Raw genomic sequence first — 27,027 nt, 5'->3', positions numbered from 1 at the left:
ACTACTCCCAGCCCTGTGTGAACCTTAGAGTGTTCCCCTCAATAACTTCTTCACATGCTTGTGCTGATCCGTATTCATCTGAAAACTTGAGGGCATCTGTCTGTAAATCTCTGGAGCTTTGTGTGCCATTCTCTTCTGTCCATTACTTGCCCTGCAGACTTGAGCGCCCTGGCCTTCCTGGACTCCAAGGCTCTATCTCCTCTACTCTGGAAGACTGCTGAGCCCTATGTGGGTTCCCCTCCCTCCAGCACAGCCAGGAAACGCTATCTGCAGTACTCTAGGGCAATCACAGGGGTCACTTTATTTCTCATTTCTCAGCGACCAGTCCTTCATTACCTGATGCACAATGTCTTAAAAACTGAAGACTATTCTTTCATATATATTTTGTCTGGGTTTTTTTTTTTCCAGTGTTTTAAGCAGGAGATTAAACTCAGTTACTATTACTTCATCCTGGCTAGAAGCTGCAGATAATACTGGAACATTTGGAAAGAGTTTGTTAGAAGGACACATATCTTGGGCCATACTCCAATCTCAATGATTTACAGGTTATAGCAGTGAGGCTAGGGTATATAATTTTGCAGGTGTACATTAAAATTGTGCCAGGCATTAGATAGACAAAGTTAAATTGGACATAATACTTGTTTACAAAAGTTTATAATTCAGTGCCAAAGACTGGTTCTTATGGCACAATGTATTGAGTATAATGTCTATAAACAATGTGTTATGGAGCATCCTTTTGAAGAAAGTCATCCAAATGTAGGCCTATGGCAGCCAAGGGAGGGTTAGCAAATGTTTCCTGGAGGAAATGAAGGAGTGAATTTGGAAAGATGGGCCAGAATTAATTGAATTAGTGGAAATAAGGGGAAAGGGGACTGGGAGGCAAGGACACGCCATGTGGAGAAAATACTGTTATGAATGCTTAGAGGTACAAGGTTGCATGATACATTTAGGAAACTGCAAATAGTGTGGAATGGTTGGATCAACATGGGAGAAGAGGCAGTCTCCTGTGTCTCCCTCTGTAAAAGGAAACTCCTTTATCCCTAATATTTATGATTTTCTGTGTGTGGGTGGGGGGAGGTGGCAGGAAGCAAAAGAGAATAACTCATTTTAATTAAAATGCGTAGAGTAGTGAAGCATGGGATATTAGATAGGTCCTGTTTTCTAATGAAGCTCAAAGTATGTCTGATTAAATCATCCATGTATTTGTTCATCAAAGGTTTATTAAACACCTGTTTTACATCAGGCTACATCCTGGGTGCAACAGATCCAGAAATTTTTAAGATTATAATTTGACAGTATTTTTTAAATTGTTTTTTTTTTAATAATTGTTGTTTTAAATAATTGTGAAATAATTGTGGAACATATTTCACTTACTGTAAGACCTCATTCTGAACAGTATTAATTTCAGAAAAACAATCAGTGACTGCTCTGAGAGGAAATGTTCGTCTTAGCTGAGGGCAGCACACAATATTGAACAAAAGTGAATGCTCAGCACTCAATACCAAGCACTGTTGTAAGCGCTTTTTATCAATTAACTCATTTGATCCTCACAGAGATCTTAGTACTATAACTTTTTACTTATTTTAACGACAAGATACTCTTTTGACAGTGGTCTTTCCACATATTTATTTCACCAGTAACAAATTATTACACTACCACAAAAAAATAACAAAGAAAGTTTCAGAGACCTTGAGAAATAGAGGGGTCACTGAGACTGTGAAGGGTGGTAGGAGTAATTATTTTCTGCCAAATGCAAGTTTTCAAACTGCCAAAGAATATTTCTAGGGAACGGAGTCAAAAGGCAGATATGGCTGTATTTCCCCAAACTAGTAGGTACAGCAGCGAACTCCAGTCTCTTTGAACTATGTCTACCACCATGAACAGCAACATCTTCCTAAAGGTAGGCATTGAAACAATGCCATTATTGGGCCATCCCAAAAGTAGTTTAAAAACAAACAGTACTAGAAACCAAAGAGTAAGCACGTGCACGATTTATCATTTTGCCCTCATGGAATCAGCAAATGTCTGTAACAAAATTTCCCTACAGTGGCCAACAGAAGCAAGATGACAGTTTCTGTTCTGAACATTTGAAAGGAAAATTACCACTTGTCTTCCTAGATTTCCTCCCACATTCAGTGGAGGACCTGAGAAACATGGATATCACAGGCCACGTTACTACATTCTATGAGCTGGAGACAGACAAGGCCTCTCCTGAAGCCTCTGGATTCACAGGAACAACGATTTGGGAAACTTCAATGCTCCCTTGGCCTTGCGCATTTGTATTTTCTCCCACATTCTATGCTGAGACCAATGTACACAGAATCCCAATTGGATAATGAGTATTCCAGATGACACCTCTTCTGATGCATCAGTCTACCTCTTCATGTGATATTCCAAGTACTTTTTCCTAGAGGGGAAACAAGAGAAATAGGCTCATAACATTCCCAGTTTGATTCACGGTTGAGCTGAAAACATATACCTGGGAACTCTACTCTCTTGTCCCAGGCATGACCCAGGGTTCAGAGACTATGATAGGGTTTGGGGGAGGGTTTGGAAAGATGACCAATGTCCCAGGTATTCTGAAAGGAAAACATATGCTACAGGCTTATGTTACACATCCAGGGCTAAACAGCTAGATGGGAAAAGGCTTTGATGCTGTATTTAACATTCAAAAGAGTAGATGCTGAAAGGTTGAGGACTATGGAAGTTGCAAACCTCTCCTTACAAAGTGCTGTAAAATGGGTGAGGTTGCAGGACCATAGAGTGACTATTTGAATGGTGCTTTACAATGAGGAAAAATGGCCAAGGAGTGAATTAAAATCTCATGGTAGCTTGTTTAGCATGCTTTTTAGATACAGTTGCTATTCATTTGATTGATTCATTATGCTAGGAGTGCTGGCTACGATGTATATAGAAGGAACAGGCGTAAAATACTTAAGCCTGCCCTCAGATTTGCAGTTTAGTTGGGAAGATTAGATGCACTTGCATGAAATTCGGAATACTGAGAGAGTCAGGAACCCTGGAAAACTTGTGCATAGGAATCTTTTCTTCCTTCCCCACAACCATAAGGACATACCCTGGAGAGCCACCAGAATACCTGGGGCCAATGGAAGTCCCTAGATGCTTGCCACCCAGCATCATCTTTCTTTCCTATTCATGGACACTGAGCACAGGTCCAGTCCAGTGTGGAGCCCAACATGGGGCTTTGAACTCATGACCCTGAGATCAAGACCTGAGCTGAGATCAAGAGTCGGACGCTTAACCACCTGAGCCCCCCAGGCGCCCCTCATTGTGGTTTTGATTTGCATTCACTTCATGTTGAAATGACGATGTAAAGCGAGCATCTCTTCATGTGCTTACTGGCCATTCGTGTATCTTCTTTGGAGAAATGTCTATTCAAATCCACTGCCTAGTTTAAAAATTGGGTTTTGTCTTTTTATTGTTGAGTTGTAAGAGTTTATTACATATTCTGAATACAAGTTCCTTATCAGATATGTAATTTGAACATATTTTTTCCCATTCTGTGGATTGTCTTTTCACTTTCTTGGTAGTGCCCTTTGAAGCAGAAAAATGTTTAATTTTGTTATAGCCCAATTTATTTTTTCTTTTGTTGTTTGTGCTTTTGGTGTAGCCTTTTTTTAGAACATTTTTGGCATTTCAGCTGCATTCACTATCTAAATCGATTTTTGAGCCCTGGCCTGTGAGTCCAGTCGATACTCACAATCTCTTTGGAAAAACAGACCCATAAGGCCAACAAGGGTGGTTCTTTCCTGTATATAATTATAGTGCAGACACGAAGCGTTATAAGAGGTCAGAGGCTGATGAGGCCCTTAAGCTAGAGTGGAGGGGGTCCTGGAAGAAAGAACAGTTAAAGCCAAAATAATGTCAAAGAATCTATCCCTCTTTTAGCATGAGTTAAGGCAGCTTTCGTTTAGAATACTTGAGAGCCTTAGTTGTTCGGATCAGCCACTTAAGGCTACCACATCTGGTGCAAATGTGGAAAACAGGAAGGAACAGAAGACTAGGTAAGCTCAACCGGAAGCCACTGAGGGCCACGGTGGGCACTTCAGCCCCTTAGCAAGATCAGCTGTACTTTCCTTCTGGTGGCTAGGAGACCAAGCCTGTTTGGAGGCCGCAGGGCCGTGCTGGGCCAGGCATAGGGCAGACTCAAACCTGCTACCCTTGGACCATTCTGGTGGAAAGAGGACTAAGGATAATGTGGGACAACGGCCTGTCCTTCCAAGGAAGGGTCTGAACATACGAAAATGCCCTGAGTCTATTGAGGTTAAAGGGATGTGACTAAAGTCATTTGAAGAGGTTAACCTTATGAGGCCATCTGAGCATTGCAGCTTGGAGGAAATCTCAAGGAATGCGGATAAAGGACAGGGGGAGAGGTTGAGTCTGAGGCTGGGGGTGAGGCTGTCTGTTTTGCCCGATAGCAAGGAATTAGAAACAGGCACAAATTTGGGGCGCCTGGCTGGCTCAGTGAGAAGACCTTGTGACTCTTAGATCTTGAGGTTGTGTCTGAGCCCCAGATTGGGTGCAGAAATCACTAAATAAATAAAAAAATAAGTAAACTTTATTTAAAAAAAAAAAACCAAACAGGTACAAATTTAACTGTTTCCTTTTTGGTTTGTATCAAAATGTCCCTGTCAGAACGGCTGGGTCCAAGCAGCCATGACCAGATATCATGAGCGCTGTATCTCTCTCTGCCTGTCAGCATCTGAGAGAATAAGGAACTGTTTTCCTCTCCTTGTCTCACTGCCAGACTTCCGCTGCCTGCACAAATTGTGAAAACAGAAATTGTATCTATCTAAACATTTTCTATCTCCCCATCTCTTCATTTCCTGTCCTATCTGACCAGGGCCTCTTTTCCAACACATACCCCATGGACCCTTTGGGAGCCCAGTAAATATTTATTGATGATGAAAATAATCACCAAAAACATGTTCCCATCACTGGGATATGTCTCTTGCCACTCAACTGTTCTAAACCACGAGAGCCGCTTCAAAGATATGCTCCCTTCACTTAAAACAACAAAAAATGAAGAAAAACACCCCATAATTTCCATTCCACCTCCTCTGAGTTCTGGGAAGATTCATTTTGAACTAGGATGCACTTACCCATCCACCCTGCTGCTGGACCCAGGGCGAGAAGTTGTCCTTCAGGTACTTGGTTCCAAACCCCAGCACCCTGTTCATGGGGTGGTTGTCGATGGCAGTGAGCTTGGCCGTGACATCTATCGCGAGAGCAGCCTTAAAGCCCCGAGCTCTGACCTCTGATTCTCCCCTGGTGTCCACACCCCTTAAGAAGTGGTCCGTGATGGTCTTGAAAACAGGGTAGGACAGCTGGTCCTGGAGGCTGTTCTTTAAAGCCCTGTCCTTCTTCAGCTGTGTGCAAGACGACATGCAGTCAGTAGGGCGGCCCAGCCCCTACTCTAACCCAGTAGTGGGCCGCCCGAACCCCCAGTGGGAAGCCCTCAATTCTAGTCATACAGAAATTTCTCAGTGCGCGAGGACTACGTGTTTCCCTGGAAATCCTCTAGCTCTGTCTTTGAGGAATGAAAGCTAAGCAGCTTCTCAACAAATATTGTTTCTTTTTTTTTTTTTTAAAGATTTTATTTATTTATTCGACAGAGATAGAGACAGCCAGCGAGAGAGGGAACACAAGCAGGGGGAGTGGGAGAGGAAGAAGCAGGCTCATAGCGGAGGAGCCTGATGTGGAGCTCGATCCCATAACGCTGGGATCACGCCCTGAGCCGAAGGCAGACGCTTAACCGCTGTGCCACCCAGGCACCCCAACAAATATTGTTTCTAAAAGGGATATTCTGGGGGAGCATCTGATTCCGTGTAAAGGTTTTGGTGGAGCGATGCTCTCTACGTGAGCCCAGCCCACCCCCCAACTTCTGTGAGACACAGGGGGCCTCTCTGAATTATAAATCTGAAGCAAGAAGGAGAGGTGTCCTCGACAGCCAGTGACCCAGTTGAAGAAGCTAGATTCAAAACCCCAGTGGGTGGCTGGAAGCCTGGGCTTGCAGGAACAGCAGAAGAATCAAATGCTGGAAGGAAACACCTTCCGCAGGGTACCCTGGCCCATCCCAGCCTTGCCGCTTTGGGTTGCCCCTGGCTCTGTCTGGCCTCCCGGGGAGGTGCAGGACAAGGCTGCATACGCTCTCAGGGATGAGCGGCTTTGCAGGCACTCCGCAGCCAGGAAGGGAGCAGCCCTGCCACGGCCACTGTCCCAGGCTGGTGGGAACCCGCACCCACACAGCAAAGTCAGACCCTCTGTGTGTTCCCACCTAAGTCCGCTACCAGGGACATAACCATGTTCTCCACGTAAAGAATGTAAAGTATCACCCCGAATCATCGAGAAAAGCGAGATTTTTTAAAGTGGTAATTTATGGGGTGAAAAGGAAAGCATCTCTCTTTCTAGCCACGGAGGTCAGCTCCTGTCCCTTGCCTCCCTCCATGACTCAATGCAAGTCACGGCAGGGAGGCCGGGAAGGAGGTTGCCATGAGAGAGCCACAGAATCTTCAAGCCCTAAAGAATCCTCCAGGATTCCAGTAGGTCCCTCCCAGGGCAAGCACTGCACTGCTGGCTGGTCACGGGCACCCCCTTGAAATTCTTCTGGTGACAGGAAGATCATTCCTTCACAAGGCAGTCCTGAGTGCTAGAAAGTTCATTCCTAAAATGGAGAAAATCAATCACCCTGTAGTTCCTACCCACTGATGTGAGTTCTGGAGAAACATAGGAGGGCATGTTCTATGTTCCTTCTCTGCACCCCTGTTCGACCTCTACTTGTGAACCTGACGTACCCATACCCTGTCCTCTCTTCTGTATCTGATATCCCGTTCTCTCCAGTTCTCATTTGGCACCATCCTGGGCACCATCCACTGGGCACGCCCCTGACAAATGCACTGAGAAAGGAGCTGCTGAGCATGTCAGGACTGGGGTGAGCTGGCCAGTTAGTGCTCTTCCCCTCCTGCACAAGATCCATAGGGCCTGACTTCCTCCCACTGATCCTGGTAGGACAAGGAAATGGGTCCACAGGCCAGTCCCTGACTGATGCACCCTAGAGACGACCCGACAGTCTGTGGGTGACCACACAGGGTTCCCCTCTGACTACAGTAAGGTCCTGCTCACTGGCCCTGTACCAGAAGGCGCTCTCACACCTTCCCGACCGGAATGATGGGGTCTCGACTTTCAAACAGCAGGAAGGCCAAAGTTCTCAAAGTAATACTTAACCCGCCTCCCTGGCCAAAATGCTAAGAGAGACCTTGAGCAGAGAACAGTCTGGCCACTCTCTGGGGAAATTTCAGGAAGGAATCCAGCCTTGGAGCCGGCGTGGGACATTGATATCCAGACTGCAGGGCAAATGCAAGAGTCTAAACTTCCCCAAGGATCAGTTACATGGGGAACTAGATTTGTAATTCTATTCAGCAAATTTTAATTTATTGGTGTCTTTTCTTGCAATAACAAAGTTACATTTTTCATTTCCAAAAATTCCAGGGAGGCTCCAGAAGGTTTACTTATGTTTTCCAAAGTGATTCATTTTTGAGATGCTGCCAGCATGAAGAATTTTCACTCCAAGGGAAATAAAATTTAGGACTAAGTGGAAACCAGAACTTGCAAAGGAATACAGTCTGGAGTACGATTCCATTCTCTGTCCCAGTGCGTGGGCACAGAGAGAAATCACATTAGTCAAGAAGTTCCATACCTCTCTCTCCAGCTGATCCCCTGAATATTTCAGCAGCTCAACGATTCTGGCTATTATTTGGTCTTCTCCATCTGTCGGGGGAAAATTCCAGTTATTTTTTTTTTAAGGAGAAAAAATATAATCTTAATTTTTTTTCCTCCAGGGACAATAAGTGTAGCCTGCTTAGGGATTGAGGGAGACATGTGCTTTGTAATTCTCAGCGACTTAACTCTTGCCTCGCCTTGTCTGATAGGACACAAACCACTCCAGCCACCTTCACCTACAGACCCCTACTTTCTTCTTCTTTTTTCCTTTCAGCACCCACTTTTCACCACGAAATGCATCATATATTTATTGTAAAAATGTTGTTGAAGATGTCAGTTCCACTGCTCATGATCCTATCTCTGAAGATATTTAGGAGAGCCTTCTCTCTGGTTTGTAGGATTCTCCTGAGCAGGTGGGTGCTTTTTTCCCGTGGACACCAGAAATCCCATTTGGTCATATTCCCCCCTTTGTGCTGCTAGAAAGTGTAGAGCAAAATTTGTGGCCCCCATCTACGAGGGGGTGCAGTCTTCCTCGCCTGCATTTTGGGACTTAAATTCATTCCTAAGCCCACCTTCTTCCCCCGCTAGTGTTTTCATTTTATATTATCTTTCAAACGGGATTTATTTTATCTTACTAACAACGTAGACTTTGCTGTCTTTACAACCAGGTGGGGTATAAATAAATAAAATGATTAAGTTCTCCCACCCCAAAGGCTCAAATGGCAGGTGGCTAGAGAGACAGCTACAGCTGCTGTGGGGTGCATATGTGGGATTCGGGGGAGGTGGAGTATGGTTCTTTTTATCTCAAAACAAGCCAGCCACCGACCATGAGGAAAATGGCCACAGAACAGAATCCAAACAGAGAAAAGCTAGTCACTGATCCAGCGGCACTTTTCATTTATGGCCCAGTCTCTGAAGACACGGAGTCCTCATGTTTGTTCCAGATAAGAGGGCAAGGGAGGCCAGGACCGTCATCAGCCCATCACATCCCAAGAAGGTCCAGAGAAAGGCAAGGTAAGCGGGAAGTCTGAGACTCAGGCCACGCGGGAGAAGCAAGAACGTGCGTCTCCATCGCCCGTGTGGAGTTCTTCTCTCTGATGCTGCTGCCTCTTTCCAGGAAAGCGGCCGTAACAATGGCCTGGATTTCTCATGTGCACAGAGGACAAGAGCCTCAGCTCGAGCCTCGTGCTGGGTATGGCCTTCTGTCACCCAGCCAGCCAGGAGATCACAATAAGGTGGAGACACTCAGGGGCCCCCTCTCCTCGGCAGCTCACTCTAAGCCCAACAGTGCAGCGCGATGCGGGGAGACTCACCACTCTGCCTCCAGGCTCGGGAGTCACCGACCCCAGCTCCTGGCACCTGGGCACACTGCCAACCCCGGGGCCGCCTCTGCCCCAGCGCCTCTGCTGCAGTTTGGGGGAAGGGAGCCAGGAGCAGGGACAGTCGTCCGTGAGGGAAAGTAGGACCCGCTGTCTCTTCCTGGGCCACTTGGCTCTGCTCCCCTCGACTCTAGAATTCCTGCCCATCCGATGGGACCTACGGGCCTAGCTCCTGCTCCGGTTTTGCGGACCCCTGACCCCGTCTGGTCACTCGACCTCTCGGTGCTGCTTCAGGTGCCGCGCTAGACCTGGTGCTTTTTCCCAAGAGCCCCCTGCAGTGGTAGGGATCCCCGGGCTGACGCGCCATCTACACCCCATGCAAACTGGCCCTTGACCATGGCCCTCGTGACTGAATTGAGCACTGCATTGCCCTCAGGGGACAAGGGGGCGTGCCCACTCCTTCCCTCCCTCAGGAGGAGACTTCACTTTGCACTTGGCAGTGAGCTGGGCCAATGCTGGCAGTGAGTGTGGCCGGCGCACTCCCCGGGGCACGGGCTGGTCTCCAAAGCCAAGGTCAGCGCCTCCAACACTTGCCGTCAGGCCCGGGTCCAGCGCCGCAGAGATGCCTCAGCAGCAGAGCCCGGGGCTGGCGAACTACACCGACGCAAGCGTGCGGAAGGGAACCGTTTACCTTTCTTAGTACTGGTGGCTCGAGGCTGGGAGCACGGGCCCTGGAATTGGAGGAACTGATGGACAAAACTCCCTTTGGACTTGCAGCTTCCTCCCTGGGCCTGGAGCTCGTCGGGCGGGGGCCAGGAATAAACAATTTCAGCAACGCGGTGGGCAATGGAAACAATTTTGGGGTCCACGGCTGAAACGAGACCAAACGGGGCTGAGAGTCCCTTTCCCAGAGAACTTTGTCTAGCTCATTGGTATGCACAGTGGCCCGGAATGAAAAGGCCAGCCTGGAGGGAGAGGAAACAGCCCGCGGTGGGGGGAGGCCGTTCTTCAGAAAGCCCTGGGAGTTGCCTGGCAGAGGCTGGGGTGGGGGCGGAGTGCACCGAGGAATGATTGCCACCTTGAAACAATCGCCCTTCTGCACCCTCTTTTTGAAGTCTTGCAAAATTAGGGTCCCCTTTCCCCTCTGCAAGGGAAGAAACACAAAAGAAAGTGCTTAGTTCTTTGCTTGAGGGAATGCTCATTATGCTTTTATTTTTATTCTTTCTCTTTTTTTGGACATCCTTTATATCTTAGAGAGCTGGCCCCTATGTGTATAGGAGGGCATTCAGTTGTTTGACAAGCCTTTGGGGGTTGGTCACCGAGGAAAGAGAAATATCCCTGCTCTCAGGCCATATTCATTACTCAAGCCCATTATCAAGCAAACACCGAACTCCCTTTCTCTCGTTCATATGGTTACACATCTTCTCTCCTCCATGTCTAATGGGAAACATCCAATTAATGCAGATAGGTAAACCAGGGTACATAACGTGCCATCCATGCCTTTCAAGAATTTATCATCCAGGAGAAGAGTTATGTATTTGCCCACATTAACCATAGAATAGAACGTGTGGGGACAGGAAGGGTTACGTGGCCGTCGCCCCCTGAACGTCCTCGCCTGTGAAGGACCAGTCAGCTCTGTCTCTGGTCAGGGATGGGGGTCGGGTGGGGTGGGCAGGTGGTACTGCCGAGTCACTTGGGACGAACATTTTCCTTGTTGCTTTGTTCCTAAGTTATTAAGTTTGAGAAATCCGTAGAAGCTCTATCTTTGATGCCATATGGAGCATATGGAATATTTGAAAAACACTACTATTCAATTCTTGCACTTGAAGAAAGCAACAGAGTGGGGGTTTGGCTAGAAGGCTGGAGTGTCCAGGGGAACTCCTGGCTTGAACCTCAGGATGGACGAGAGAGGCAAAGCCTGGGTCTCAGGAGGGACTGTGTCCCAATCATAGCTTTGACATCCCTTGGAGCCGCGAGGTGATTTCTGACCCCTTCTCCCTAGATTCCTCCTCGAGACCTTTGGTACTCTCCCTTCACCTTCCGGCTATCTCTGGAAGACCATGGGGCCTTTGTCCACAATGCCTTCCTTTAAAGAAGGGCATAATGGTTTTCTTAAAAAGCCACGTTTTTCTTGCTTGGCCCATAGGGTTCAAAAACAGATGAGAGAATTGAGAGAGAAGAATTAGAGAGTCAAGGAGAAAAGGACCGATGCTTTTCCTTCCCATTCTAACAATCAAACCAAACACAGACTTAACACCCTGTGGCAGCCCACCGAGCCTCGTCTGGAAGGCTGGCTACGCACGGCCCCTGGCAAGGAAACGGGAAAAGACTGAATCCAAAGCCAGTGGGAGCCTCGCGTCTGTGGAAAACAGGGAAGGAAAGCTTGCGTTTTCTCCCTCTGTACCTTACTGTGCAGCCTGTCTGACGTGGTCCCCGCACGGCTCTCGCACCGGAAGTCACACTGTGCCCATCTTGCACTCAGACGAGGGAGATGAAGGCCCCAGAGGCTGTCCCTCCTCATCCTCCAGCCCCCCTGTGGCAGGGCAATCAGGAGACCACTGGCGGACATGGAAATAGCCACTCCGCCTTGCCTCCCTACGCATATCCATGTGTTTGAATTGGTGGACACAATGAGGGAGGCAGGCGACGTACGTGCAGGAAACAGACGAACCAGCTGTAGTTGAGACTCCCATTTTAAAAACCTTAATTTTAAACGCTGAGAAAAGACAAGACTCCCTTCTTGTTGGAGTTGATCTCATCTGACAGGCAAGGGAAAACTGGCTGGGGTGGGGAGAGGACACAAAGGCTGCCCCTCCTTTGGGGTCTAGCTGGGGGTAGGTGTCACTATGGTGTTCAGGAGAGAAAGAGAGGACAGCACAGTTGAGAGGGTGCCGGTGTTTTTAAGTAAAAAAAAAAAATAGGATTTATTTATTTATTTTAGAGAGAGAGAGCGTGAGCAGGGGGAGGGGCTGACGGAGGGAGAGAATCTTCAAGCAGATTCCCTGCTGAGCACAGAGCCGGATGCCAGGCTCGATCTCATGACGCTGAGCCGAAGTCAAGAGTCTCATGCTTAACCAACTGCGCCACCCAGGCACTCCCTGAGGCATTTGTTTTAAATAAAAGGGGTAGGGCGTTTTTCTATGGTTGAAACTGCTATTTCCTTCCCTGTATTCATTTTCTTCCTCCTTAGCAAGAGCCCCCCTGCGGTGTCACAGGCAGCAATGGGTTCAGCTGAACAGACTACATTTTCCATCCTCCCTTCCAGTAAGGAATGGCCAATGAGATGTAAGAAAAGTTGAGTGCTGGTTTAAGAAAGCTCTCTAGGGGCGCCTGGGTGGCACAGCGGTTGGGCGTCTGCCTTCGGCTCAGGGCGTGATCCCGGCGTTATGGGATCGAGCCCCACATCAGGCTCTTGCGCTGTGAGCCTGCTTCTTCTCTCCCACTTCCCCTGCTGGTATTCCCTCTCTCGCTGGCTGTCTCTATCTCTGTCAAATAAATAAATAAAATCTTTAAATAAAAAAAAAAAAGAAAGCTCTCTAAGAGGGAATGGAATTATGTAGAAAGAAGACACCCTTTTGTGCCCCCTCCCCCCACACTTGCTTCCTCTTCTTCCGGCCTGAAATGTACAGATGATGGCGGGAGTCTCTGCAGCCACCTTGGAATACGAGGTGATTCTGAGGTTGGAAGCCACTAGCCAAGGGATGGCAGAGAAAGAATTTCTAATGATGGTTGGAGCTGCCATGTGAAGCCTGGGCTGCCAAACTTCGGTCTTCTCTTATAGGAGAGAGAAATAATCTCTACATTATTGAAGCCATAGTTATTTGAGTTTCCCACTCTGTGCATCTGAACCTGATCGCAACTACAACATTCCACATGTAGCAAATCCTAGCTGTGGACAAACGATGGTTCACAAATCAAAGAACCTGGGCTGGTACTGATGCCCATGGTTCTACCTCCTAAGACCTCTCACTTCTAGACTTTGATCTTGGGACATACACTCACAGTTCTCACTGGGGCCTGGTGTCTGAGTCCTGGACACAGTAGCCAGGTCTAAATTGTGGCCTTCAGTTACAAGAACCCAGGGGACCCCAACTGCTAAGCTCTGATTTGTACATGGCAAAACAGAACTAGAACGTGAGACTCTCTTGAGTCACTTCCAGTGTGCAACCAACTCACCACCCACGTTAACTAACCAAACAAGAAAGCAGGCAAGAGAAAGGTGGGAAGGGAGGAGACGCTGAACACGCATGTCTATAGCAAGGGCTCCTTAGGAAGTAATCATTTCTACCATTTTAGAGAATATCTGTATCTATATAAAGCTCTTGAAATTTAAGTAAATAAAAAAGGTCAAATGACACTTCGGTACTATTGAAATACAGAGTGTCATTTACCTCAGGAAACCAGAAGATTCGAGTCTGGAAGTGCTCCCTCTGCCTCTCGGTTTAGTCCGAAGACAGCTGAGCAGAAAAGCCTACTGAGGTGCCTCCAAACTGTTGAGGCCCCACAGCTCAGCGACCATCTCCAGCAGGAGCTTGCTGTGCCGGAGAGGAGGAGTTCCCCAGATAATCTCACCCCTAACTTCACCTGTTATAAAATTGTAACAGACTTCTCCTGTAAGTCTATGGGACTTATAAAAGTATGGGAAAGAAAAGCTTCCTTGATCACAGTGAGTGATGGAGAACTGCCAAGTGTGGGCTGATTCTCCAAGCAAGCCTGCTGGGCACACACCATTCTAAAACTGAGACATTACTGCCACCTGTTGACTAATTATCGACAAGTTACCCCAGCAATCTAACCCGGCAGGAGAGGGGGGTTTTCTTTCAGCTATTTGGCCAGTGGGCTCTGGGGAAAAGACCCTTGTGCCAAGGTTTGTGGAGGAAGGGCAACTCGCTATGGTAAAGCCCTTCATGAAAATGTTGTATTCAATATAATGTATTTTGTCCCACTGAGGAAAGCTTTTGTCAACATGCTTCTCAGTTGGGGCGCCTGGGTGGCTCAGTCACTTAAGTGTCTGCCTTCGGCTCAGGTCATGATCCCAGGGTCCTGAGCCCCGCGTGGGGCTCCCTGCTCAGCGGGGAGTCTGCTTCTCCCTCTCCCTCTGCCCCTCCCCCCACTCGTGTGTGTGCTCTCAAATAAATAAATAAATAAAATCTTAAAAAAAAATCCTTCTCAGTTGTTGGGGTTTTTTTTAGAGCATTTCTATGTATAGCTACCTGATCTTTCCATCCACCACCCTAAGACATAGGGAAGTTGGGACACCCCCATGTACAGTTGGAAAGTGAGGCCTGGAGAGGAGAGCTGACTTACCTCAGGAAGAACGGCAGCCTGAACCCCTGCGTAGGGCTCTTCCCTCCATACTGGCCTCTGGCACAAAGGATCAGGACTTAGGGCCTCAAGCTTATTTCTAGACAGTAGAGCCAGAAAACCAGTCCTGCCACCCTTCAGCAACAGCCTCTTCCTTTCTCCTCAGTCTTGGGAAAAGCAGGGCAACTATTATTAATATTAATAAGTTGGGAAACTGAGGCACAGTGGAGTGCCCTGCCTCAGGCCACATTCCCAGCTGGGAGGAGATGAAAACCCACGCACACAAAGAAGGGAAAGATTTTGTGGTGGGAGAGAAGCAGCCCCCAAAGCCTACCTTCCTGCTCCGAGCGCTGTTCCACGGTAGTAAGGGACCTGGACCACTGCTGACTCCGAGGACCAGCCTGACATTCTGCCGTGGCCCCCTCCAAAACGACTTCAGGCGAGCTCTGGGAATCTTCCTCCTTCTCTATTACTCCAAAGAGTGTTCTCCAGGAAGACTTTTTCTTGGCCAGGTTCAGGGGCTTCTCACTGGATGGGGAATTTCTGCAAGGCCACGACACCTGTGTCCATGGCTCATTGGCTGACCAACCCCCCAGTCCTCTCTGGGAAAAACTTCTCGTTCTCGGCAGCTTTGGCGAGAAGACAGCGGGGGTGTTCTTGAAGACATGGTGCTTGGCATAGAAGGCCAGGATTTTGAATTCTATGCTGTTTGTGTCGTCATCGTCTAGGGGGATCTCCTCCAGGTCACAGGCACTGGTGGTGCACATGGCAGGTCTGCAACAACAAAGTCCACACGTGTCCTTTCACCCGTGGGCACACTACTCTCTGGGGGTCAGGAGAGACAGGAGTGGGAACTCCACGCACATTTATCGAGCCCACATTCTGTTTGTGGAGGGAGGCAGGAAGTCATCAGAAATGGAAAATCCGGGGTTCTTTCTGAAAGATGAGGAAGAGAGAATGTACACAGACAGCTCCACATAGACAGTGGGCAAGGAGCTGGATCAGAGTTGCAGATAGCCAGTGTGGGGTGGAACAGACAGCTTCTGAGAGAGGGCAAGCAGAGTCTCCTTGACAGATAGGAAGGGTTATGTGGGTGGGTGGAACAGGGTGGGCCGAGGGAAGACTACGGTTCAGTTTAGGACGTGTTTGAAGAGTGGTGAGAGAGCTGGCAGAGCACAGGCAGGTGCTTTGTGAAGAGCTGGGGCTGAGGGATGTGGAGGGACAGGAAGGGAAACGGCAGTGGGGCCAGCCATGGAGGCCTTTGAATGTGCCACTGAAAGCTCTGCATTTTCTCACTTGGATCCATCAGCACATCTCAAAAGGTGCCCTGGACCACAGAAGGCAGTTAAGGGCTTCTTGGGGATGCTGGGCAAAGAGGGAGGCTGACTCAGCAAAGGGAAATGTCTGGGGTCCCTGACCCTTCCTATTCTCTCTTCCTTCTTCCCTTATCCTCTGCATTGGCTTGAACAGGTCTAAGTCCCACAGATCTGCCCATAAGCAAAACTTGATGGGTACGGTGTGAGGTGGGGGTCATGACCGCTTTGCTCCTCCTCCCTTCCATTTCCTCATATCCCCAACCTATTCCAGGCTTCGACAATCTGACAATCTTTCTTCCCTCACCGTCTCCCAATTTCACAGTCACATGATGCCCCACGGTGAAAACTTCTGCTGTCAGGGGTCACTTCAACATCTCCGGAAAGCACATGCCCCTTCCTCATTTTCCACCTTTGCCCAACGCACCTGCCATTCCTCCCCTCCCCCACCACCTGCTCCCACAGGCCAACAGTTTGCACCCCTCCGCCCCCCGCCGCCAGTGTTGGTCATCCCCATTAGGACCCTTTCCCAAGTTTGTCTAGGTTTATTCTCTTCTCAACACAAGAGAAGCCCCACGAGGGCAGGCCTATCCGTGTGCTGTTTTCTTGCAGCCACAGGCCCAGTGCCTACCATAGTGCCCGGCACAAAAAGGCACTTGAAAATGACTTGTGGAATTTTTTTCCTATTCCAAGACAGCCTGGGCTCAAATCCTGGTTCTGCCACTAGTGGTTATGTAACTTGACTCTATGCCTCAGTTTGTCATGTTTGAAATGGGGATGATAACAGTACCCATTTCATACTGTTACGAAGATTAAATTAGTTAATACTTGTAAAGCATTTAGAGTAGAACTTCAGCTTCTGAACAAGTGCCTGATTAAGTCTTTCAGTAAAGAGTATTTATGAAACTCACTTTGGGCCCCACTGCTTTAGCTAAGCTCCAGGGGGTTTCAGATGGCATGCGGGAGTGCAGCATTTGGAATGAGAAGTTGGGCTGAAGAACTGCTTTTTTACTGGCAAAGGGACTGGGGCAAATCACTAGCCTCTCTGTGGTGTAGTTTTCCTGTTTATAAAATGACTCATATTAGCTAATTCATTGACCATGGAGGAGGACTGATTACGAACTGAAAATCTTTAAAACAAGTGTTGGTCTGTACAGAGTAGTGGTTTACCTGTTGGTTTCGTGAGTTAGATAATCTAGTTCACATCCTGGGTCATCTGTTTACTAGCTGTGTGACTGGGTGCATTTCTTAATTTATTTGGGCCTCCATTTTCCCATCTGCAAAATGGGGATAAAAAAACCAAACAAACCCTGTTTCACAAAAGCAAAAAGGAACTGTTGGGACTTCATCAAGATAAAAAGCTTCTGCACAGCAAAGGAGAGAGTTAATAAAACAAAGAGGCAACCCATGGAATGGGAGAAGAAATTTGCAAATGACACTACAGATAAAAGGCTGGTATCCCAGATCTATAAAGACCTTCTCAAGCTCAATACCCAAGAAACAAATAATCAAATCAAAAAATGGGCAGAAGATATGAATAGACACTTTTCCAATGAAGACATACAAATGGCTAAGACACATGAAAAAATATTCAAAATCATTAACCATCAGGGAAATTCAAATCAAAACCACATTGAGATATGACCTTACACCAGTCAGAATGGCAAAAATTGACAAGGCAAGAAACAACAAATGTTGGAGAGGATGTGGAGAAAGGGGAACCCTCTTACACTGTTGGTGGGAATGCAAGTTGGTACAGCCACTTTGGAAAACAGTGTGGAGGTCCCTTAAAAAGTTAAAAATAGAGCTACCCAATGACCTGGTAATTGCACTACTGGGTATTTACCCCAAAGATACAGACGTAGTGAAGAGAAGGGCCATATGCACCCCAATATTCATAGCAGCAATGTCCACAATAGCCAAACTGTGGAAGGAGCCGAGATGCCCTTCAACAGACGAATGAATAAAGAAGATGTGGTCCATATATACAATGGAATATTACTCAGCCGTCAGAAAGAACGATTACCCAACATTTGAATCAACATGGATGGGACTGGAGGAGATAATGCTGAGTGAAATAAGTCAAGCAGAGAAAGACAATTATCATATGGTTTCACTCATTTGTGGAACATAAGGAATAGCAGGGAGATCGGTAGGAGAAGGAAGAAAAAAATGAAGGGGGGGGTAAACAGAGGGGGAAATGAACCATGAGAGACTATGGACTCTGGGAAACAAACTGAGGGTTTCAGAGGGGAGGGGGTGGGGGGATGGGCTAGCCCGGTGATGGGTATTAAGGAGGGCATGTATTGCATGGAGCACTGGGTGTTATACGCAAACAATGAATCATGGAACACTACATCAAAAACTAATGATGTACTATATGGTCACTGACATATCATAATAATAATGAAAAAAAACCCTGTTTCATCAACTTTGTACGTGGATAAAAAGAATTGGTATAGGGGCGCCTGGGTGGCACAGCGGTTAAGCGTCTGCCTTCGACTCAGGGCGTGATCCCGGCGTTATGGGATCGAGCCTCACATCAGGCTCCTCTGCTATGAGCCTGCTTCTTCCTCTCCCACTCCCCCTGCTTGTGTTCCCTCTCTCACTGGCTGTCTCGCTCTCTGTCGAATAAATAAATAAAATCTTTAAAAAAAAAAAAAAGAATTGGTATAAATCACTTAAAATAGTGCATGGCAGACGATAAATGCTCAAGAAATATTGGCATCCGTTATGTATTACAATTACATTGTGATAGGTTACTTTTTTGTTAAGTAAATATTAATGTTTATAAAAGCAAGCTCATCAAATGCAGTAGTTAAAACTAACTAGTGACATACAAATATTAGGTTTAGCACAAAAGCCACACTCTTCCTCTAGGTTCATATATATATGTATATGTACACAGTATGTGTGTGTATAAAGTATATATTCTGTAAGGTATGAAGCCTGGGACCTGGACAACTTTCCCAGCACCTAGCACAATGCCTGACACATGGTAAGTTCTTCATAAATATTTTTTCATGAATGAATGAAAACTGATTATAGAGCTGCCAGATAAAATACAGGACATCCTATTAAATTTGAATTTCAGATAAACAAATATTTCTTTAGTTTAAATATATCCCCAATATTGTATGAAACCTATGCTACCTAGAGCAATCTACACATTCAATGAAATCCCTATCAAAATACCATCAACTTTTTTCACAGAGCTGGAACAAATAATCCTAAAATTTGTATGGAACCTGAAAAGACCCTGAATAGCCAGAGGAATGTTAAAAAAGAAAAGCAAAACATCACAATTGGCATCACAATTCCAGACTTCAAGTTCTATGACAAAGCTGTAATCATCAAGACAGTATGGAACTGGCACAAAAACAAACACATAGATCAGTGGAACAGAATAGAGAACCCAGAAATGAACCCTCAACTCTACGGTCAGCTAATCTTCCACAGAGCAGGAAAGAATATCCAATGGAAAAGAGACAGTCTCTTCAACAAATGATGTTGGGAAAACTGAACAGCCACATGCAGAAGAATGAAACTGGACCATTTCCTTACACCATACACAAAAATAGACTCAAAATGGTTGAAAGACCTAAATGTGAGACAGGAATCCATCAAAATCCTCGAGGAGAACATAGGCAGCAAACTCATCGACCTCAGCCACATAACTTGTTCCTAGACACATTCCTGAAGGCAAGGAGAAGCAAGGGCAAAAAGGAACTACTGGGACTTTATCAGGATAAAAAGATTTTGCACAGCAAAGGAAACAGTCAACAAAACCAAAAGATGACCAACAGAATGAGAGAAGATATTTGCAAATGACTTATCAGATAAAGGGCTAGTATCCAAAATCTATAAAGAACTTATCAAACTCAACACCCAAAGAACAAATAATCCAATCAAGAAATGGACAGAAGACATGAACAGACATTTCTGCAAAGAAGACATCCAAATGGCCAAGACACGTGAGAAAGTGCTCAATATCACTGAGCATCAGGGAAACAGAAATCAAAACCACAATGAGATACCACCTCACAACAGTCAGAATGGCTAAAATTAGCAAGTCGGGAAACAACAGATGTTGGCAAGGATGCGGAGAAAGTGAAGCCCTCCTAGACTGTTGGTGGGAATGCAAGCTGGTGCGGCCACTCTGGAAAACAGTATGGAGGTTCCTCAAAAAGTTAAAAATAGAGCTAGCCTATGACCCAGCAATTGTGCTACTGGATATTTTCCCCAAAGATACAAATGTAATGATCTGAAGGGGCACCTGCACCCCAATGTTCATAGGAGCAGTGTCTACAACAGCCAAACTATGGAGAGAGCCCAGATGTCCATTGACAGATGAATGGATCAAGAAGACGTGGTACATATACACAATAGAATATTATGCAGCCATCAAAAAATGAAAACTTGCCATTTGCAATGCAATGGATGGAACTAGAGGGTATTATGCTAAGTGAAGTAAGTTAATCAGAGAAAGATAATTATCATATGATCTCACTGATATGTGGAATCTGAGACACAAGGCAGAGGATCATAGGGGAAGAGAGGAAAAACTAAAACAAGAAGAAACCAGAAATGGAGACAAACTATAAGAGACTCTAAATCTCAGGAAACAAACAGGGCTGCTGGAGTGGAGGGGCGTGGGAGGGAGGGGGTGGCTGGGTGATGGACACTGGGGAGGGTATGTGTCGTAATGAGCACTGGGTATTATATAAGACTGATGAATCAGAGACCTGTATCCCTGAAACAAATAATACATTATATGTCAATAATAAAAAAATATATTTGTTGTTTATCTGAGATGCAAACTAAACTGGTGTCTAGCATTTTTATGCAAATCGGGCAACTCTATGAATGAAAGAAATACTGAGAACTGAGGCACACATAAGCAACTAAAGTGGACCAAGGTGGGGGGGGAGAGAGCCACCAGAGACAAGCAAGAGGAGCCAAAAAGGGTGAGGCGAGCGCAGGTCAGGCGGTCAGAACTGGGGCAGCAGCTGGGGTGTGGAAGGAACTGAGGCCAGACAAGAGCCCAGAGCTGGACTGTGTCAGGACAGAAGTGAGAAGGTTTTAAATTTGAAGCTCCCTTTAGAATTGGGCAGCTCAGGATGACTCTAGGCAGGAAACACGCTCAGGTCCCACAGGAACTATGTCCTGGGTGAGAGGGCGAGCCCTCTCTCCAAGCCATACTATGCTTCCAAGGATACCTGCATGTAAGTTAGAAAACCCCAAACCTTTCTAATGTAGTGGGAAGACTGGAAAATTGTGTGTGTGTGTGCGCGTGTGTGGCACTGAGGGGGAGAGGAAGGGTCTGACTTCTTTAAGAAACAAGTTTGCTGATGCCGATGCAAGAGCAACATCAGAAAAGGGGAAAACCAATGGGGTCAAGATGGAGCCCACGGTCTTTCCATTTTGTGAAAGAGGAGATTTTTGTTGTGTTACGGGCAGGGAAAGGAAAGGAGTACTTGGCCCACCCCCCACTGTTGGGGGCCAAAACAGAGAGAAACAGAAAACACTGCAGTACTCATTGGTCTGGAATGGCCTGGAGGTGGGGTGTGGGGGTGCGGGGTGTGGGGGGATGGTGCTGTACCAGGGGGAAAGTACTGGGCTAAAACAAAATAGTGGACACAACAAAGTATCGGTTCTAACACGGTGAATGCATGGGGTTTCCCCCTGCTGACCCTCACTGAACATGAAGGGAGAGCTACCGTTAACCTTGTGGCTAAGTCTTATTTCAGACCAGCATTGGGTTCCTTTAGGGCTGGATTCCTAAGGCTCTCAGCCATTCCTGTTCAAAGTAAAAGCCCAACTTGAGGGTTTATGGAAACTTACACCATAAATGTTATGCATGTATATGGAAAGGCAGTCTGGCTCCCCTCCCCTGCCCTCCACCCCTCCACCGGCTGGATCAGACCCAGGACGGGGATCCCTGCAGAGTAACACCTGTGAGGCTTATGCTAACTCCCTGACTCCGGAGACACAAGCCTCCGCCTCCCCCCCTCTGTTCACATCCTTATCTGGAACACACCACGGCAAACCTACTTTCAAAAGCAAGGCTACCGAGCTTCCTGGGTTGGTCTCTTTTCCCTCTGTCACTGTTCCTTTCCCCCCAACCTCCTACATGGCCCAAGTCCCCCAGGGTCCCCTCAGCCTGGCCTTGGGGAGCACTGGTGGAGCTGGGAAGGCCGAACCTGCTGGGAACTCCTCTGCTGTGGTCACCAGACACGCTTTGGGGATTTTCAGCAGTGGATTCACTTGTTGAGATTAGATTTCACTTCTCTTCCCGTGGCAGGTCATGGAGAAGCACGCGTGTTTCGTGGTTCCAGCAGACTCTGCCACGGCGAGTGGCCAGAGCAAGCTGGGCAGGAGTTGGCTCAGTTCACTGTGTGTGGGGCCTGCTGGGGGTGTGTGGGGGTGGGAGTGGGGGGGGGGACACCTGCACAGGCTCAGCTGAAGAGCTGACTTCCACTGCTCCGGACAGACACGTGAGGCCCGGGTGTCGCTCACACCTCAATACACTCAACCCCAGGGGGCTTCCCAGGCCAGATTGTCAGCTAAATTTGGTCTGGCTGCCTTGAGCCTTCCCTGTCAGCACCCTATGCCCCCTGCGCCCTTCGGAGCCTGTCTGCCCTTTTTCCTTCCTCCCTGAACTTCAGACTTTCTAGTATCTCCATGCCTCTCCCCAGTTTGTCATTTCTGAGGATGACCTGTTTTTTAATCCTAAGGGCGAAATGAGGTAACATGTCTTAATTTTTCCCACCAGGGAAACTACACTGTGAGAGCCTTGGGGCACATTAGTGAAACCAAAGCACAGAGCTCAGAGGGGGGCGGGGACTCAGGGAGGAGGCAGCTTTCTAGATCGGAGGGAGAGGGATTGCCCATTTTACCCGGGCCTTGTCCTCAGGGAAGCCAGTGAGTGTCAAGCCAGGGCTAGACCACATTCCCACCAGGTAGGTGCTCAGGACGGGGCCCAAACCCGGGGATTCCTGTCCTCAGCCCCATCCCTGTTCTAGGGGAGGGAGTCAGCATCTCCGTGGGCTCCTGGCCACCCACCTGCGGTCACGTCATCACACACGCTGTGTCACACACTCAATGAGAGAGGACTGCATAATGTTAAAAAATGAACCAGACAGTTATATAGACTTAACTGCACTATCTCAAACCTTCTGTAGCAAAGGAGAAATGAAAGAGAAACCTCATCTATCTTTCTCTCCTTTTCCTGGAAACCCCTCATATATCAGTTCTCTCCTTTTCCTGGAAATCACCCCAGATTCGCAGCTGTCATTTTGCCTCCCGAGACTGACATGATAATGAACCCAGTAGGGCTCTCCCCTGGTTAGATCTGCCTCCTTAGCAAAACCTGGACTGAAGACCCAGCCGTGTCTTCCTGGGAGGGCTGCGAACCTGGTGTTACCTGGGCATGGAGCTGGTACGAGGTTCCCCTGCTTCAGGTCTGGTGGCGGCAAGGATATTTCTAGACCTGAGTCTCTCTCCACACAACTTAAGAGGAAACTTTCACCAGGTCTTCTTGGCTTCTCATTTAGGGAGGCTCAGGGCACCAGGACTTCCACGGGATGCAGCGTCTTCAGGCTGAGGACCAAGGCTGAAGCGAGGCTCAGAGAAGGACGGCCACTTCCTCGTTAAGTCCTGCCCCCAGCTTTTTAACTGAAGGAGTGGCTGACCTTTGCCCATGTAATTTGACTCTAAAAGTAGTTCTGCATCCTTTATCAGAGTCTCTCACTGCCCTTCAGGAGGGTTAGATGGGTGTTTCCTTGATAGTTCTTTACATTCTTTACATTGCATCAGTTTAGCAAATGTTTACTGACCACCTAATAGAGGACAGGCATTGTCCACGTATTTAATCTTAGAACCGAGAAGCAGGTGTCAGGATTCCCATTTTACGGATGAGGAATCAGGCTCTGGGAGGCAGCATATTTTGCTAGTGGTCCCTGTCAGTGGAGCCAAGAGCCAAATCCTGGCTGTCCTAGCTTCACGTTATATATCGTGCTACCCTCCTCTGTGATTCAAAGATTATATTCAAATGGAACCACTGGAAAAGTCTTGAAAACAGACTCTAACCCCAGCCATGGAAGCCACAGAGACTCATTTTTTCCCCCACAATTTTAAAGATAGAATTCCCTATGTATGTGAAAGAAGAGAGTTAAAACTGAATTTACATTCCATCCAGATTCTTAACTGAAAGAGACATTTACGGCCATAAGTGTGATCATGAAACCTTGGGAGCTGGCCAGTAAAACATGACGACGAAGGAAGTGTGAATGGGGAAAGAGGAATTAAAGCTAATTTCATTAAAGTGAAGGAAGAACTGGCTGTTTAAATGTTAGGCAAACAGATCCAGAAGGATCTGATCCCAGTGGTTATGGGAAAGTCAGTTCTTTGGGGACTCAAAGTGAGTGTTAACCAGCAAACTAGTATTTACGGCACATGACCTGTGCAAGTCAGTCAACTTAAGGGGTAACAAAATATTAAGAATGGTTTTTCTTTTTCTTTTTTTTTCTTTTTTATTTTTTAAAAAGATTTTATTTATTTATTTGACAGAGATAGAGGCAGCCAGCGAGAGAGGGAACACAAGCAGGGGGAGTGGGAGAGTAAGAAGCAGGCTCATAGCGGAAGAGCCTGACGTGGGGCTCGATCCCAGAACTCCAGGATCACGCCCTGAGCTGAAGGCAGACGCTTAACCGCTGCACCACCCAGGCGCCCCTGGTTTTTCTTTTTAAAAAAACTCAGCTGTTTGGGGGCTCAGTTGGCTAAGCATCTGACTCTTGATTTTGGCTCAGTTCAAGCTTCCGCATGGGGTTCTTTGCTCGGCTTGCTGGGGGGTCTGCTCGAGGTTCTCTCTCCTTCTCCCTCTGCCCTCTCCCCTGCTCGTGACTGCGCACACACGCACTCTCTCTCTTTCAATACATAAAATCTTAAACAACTTAGTCTTAAAAAAATAAACAAGATCTATTCATTTGAAATGGTTCAAGAATCAACAAATGCATGTCATCAATAACTAATCACACAGTATGGGCTAGCGTTGTTATTGGTGCGCAGAGTTGTATAACTTAGTGACACTGGTTGCAGAAACCATTTACAATCCCACGAGGTCTTGGCAAGGTTAAGTACAAACACAAGAAAGGGGGAACTGGCTCGAGGCAGGCTCATCAAGAGAACGTCCATTAATCATTGAGGTTGGCAACTCCCATACTCAACAAGCTAGCGCATAATAGGGACAGGGTTCAATACATGTTATATACTAGAAACCAAACCAAACCCACTTTTCTCCTGATTCTGAAAACACACAGTGTTGTAGAAAACTTGTAAAATAGCATGCATAAAGGAAAGGTCACCATGATCCAGTCAGTCAGTGATAAATGTTATTAAAAATCTGGTGTATTTCCTTCTATGACAATAACCTTTAGCTACCTCTCGAGTGTCTGCCTGCCCCCTGCCCTTCCAATTATGCGCATATGGGGAGGCACCCCTACTTAAGTGGACAGAATGACCCTTTGCCCCCCTCATCATAACCAACTGGACAAGAAGTAGATTGCGTAAAACCCAAGCCGGGGGCCAGTTCAATTCCATGTGCCAGAAATTTAGAACTGTGTTGCTGGGATGCTAGCCGGCCTGTGCTGGGTGTTTCATCTGGCAGGTCATGTTTGGATCCCATGAAGCAGAGGCGTAAAAGACGGCAGACAGAGAAAGGGATGAAGGAACTGATCCAGAGAGAACTAGAGAGCAGCAGGGTCCCAGGAAGCAGGAGAGAGTACTGCCCTGGTTCCTGGGAGCTCTCCACTTGCCACGTGGGAGCTGGGAGACTCCTTTCACCCATGCATTTTTTTTTTTTTTTGTTCAGCTGATTAGAGTGTTTCTTTCAACCAGAAGGATTCCTGAACAAAAACAGTGTACATGGTTTTACATAGTTGTTATCACAGCTTTGTGACTTGCTTTTTTTTTTTTTTTTAAAGTAGGCTCCACGCCCAACACGGGGCTTGAACTCACCACCCTGAGATCCAGAGTCCATGCTCCACCGACTGAGCCACCAGGTGCCCCTTGTGACTTGCTTTTTGCATTTAACTTGTATCATAAGGTTATCTCTATACCAACAAACATATTTTGTAAATAGAATTTGTAATGGCTGCGTAAGTCTGGCGAATGGAAGCACTAAAATTATTCAACCTGGCAGATATTTTTTAAATGTTTTGTTTGTTTTCCTGCATTTGCTTTTATAAATAATGTTGCATAGTATGGTTTTGTCATCTTTGCCGATATTTTGTATGGTTTCCCGAGGAATGATTCCTAGGAGTTGAATTATTGGCAATGGCTATTTTTGAAATCATTATATTTATTTTCAATTTGCCTTAATCTTAGATTCTGGAATTTATTTAAATTATTATGGGAAATATGTCTAAGGGAAAAAATCCCTAAGTGCTGGGATGTATGAATAAAAAGCTCACCCTCAGGAAAACGTTGGGGTTTTTGCCCGTCTTTGTGAGTATAAAGTGAACACCAAATAAGACTCGAAAGTCCAGATGAGCGCATTAGGATGAACACCGTATTATTCTGGGGTTTGACTCTCATCTTTATTTTAATCTCAGTGATGAAACCGGAGGAAATGAAGCAACAAAGGAATGCAACTGGTTCAAATAAAACATTTGAAAAAAGAAGCACCATTTGTTACAAAGTCTACCTGTGAAGGCTTCAGAGTGTGCTATTCCAAAACAGGCCACTTTGGCCCTGAGGAGTATTTTGAGCTGAGAGCAATTACGAAGAAGCAGACACAAGGAAAGTTCTGCCTTCTGCCTGATTAAGAAAGACGATTCTTAATCACGGGAGACAACCCGAGACTCTTCCCAGCCTCAAGCTGGCACCGGAGGAATCAACAGAGAAAACTTACTAAAACAATTCTCATCTCCCGTTAGTTTCCCCCGTATATTTACCTTCCCACAGTCTGCCACCCCCAAAGCCCTAATGCCCTTTTACTTTGTCTTCTCACTTCTATACAAATTTATTGACCCCCTCTCTGCTTTATTGAGGTGTAACTGACAAATAAAATTGTAATATATTTAAAATGTATAACGGCATGATTTAATATATGAAACATATTTGATACATTACGAGAGGATTTTCATCATGGAGTTAATTAGCACAGTCATCACATGGCATACATTTTTTTGGCCAGAATACATAAGTTCTCTCCTAAATTTTGATTTTGCAATACAGTCTTATCAACTATATAGTCACCATGTTATACACTAGGTCCTCAGACCTTACGCATCTTATAACAAACTTCATAAACTTTGACCTCTTCCTATTTCCCCACCTCCCAGCTCCTG

General features: G+C 46.6%; 1 protein-coding gene across 7 annotated transcripts in view; it reads right to left on the bottom strand.

Annotated features, from left to right (window-relative positions):
* Nucleotides 1-1,215: 1,215 nt before the first annotated feature.
* BCL2L14 (BCL2 like 14) overlaps nucleotides 1,216-27,027 on the bottom strand; it is a 51,944-nt gene continuing 26,132 nt past the window's right edge. For 3 of the 7 annotated variants that reach the window (XM_034645983.1, XM_019805510.2, XM_019805511.2), the window contains 5 exons: nucleotides 14,698-15,137; nucleotides 9,751-9,930; nucleotides 7,718-7,788; nucleotides 5,124-5,390; nucleotides 1,216-2,407 (listed from right to left, as the gene is read on the bottom strand). In XM_034645983.1, coding sequence (XP_034501874.1) covers nucleotides 2,369-2,407; nucleotides 5,124-5,390; nucleotides 7,718-7,788; nucleotides 9,751-9,930; nucleotides 14,698-15,130 — 990 coding nt within the window. In that variant the 5' untranslated portion in view covers nucleotides 15,131-15,137 and the 3' untranslated portion in view covers nucleotides 1,216-2,368. Of the gene's footprint in view, nucleotides 2,408-5,123; nucleotides 5,391-7,717; nucleotides 7,789-9,750; nucleotides 9,931-14,697; nucleotides 15,138-15,227; nucleotides 15,250-16,846; nucleotides 16,911-23,102; nucleotides 23,307-27,027 lie in introns of those variants that run through there. The other 4 variants (XM_002924829.4, XM_034645984.1, XM_019805513.2 and 1 more) reach the window with 4 other exon arrangements.

The sequence above is a fragment of the Ailuropoda melanoleuca genome, chromosome 16 (assembly GCF_002007445.2).
Source record: "Ailuropoda melanoleuca isolate Jingjing chromosome 16, ASM200744v2, whole genome shotgun sequence".
NCBI lineage: Eukaryota > Metazoa > Chordata > Mammalia > Carnivora > Ursidae > Ailuropoda > Ailuropoda melanoleuca.
The sequence above is the reverse complement of the archived record's forward strand: the minus strand, read 5'-3'. Positions and strand labels throughout refer to the sequence as shown.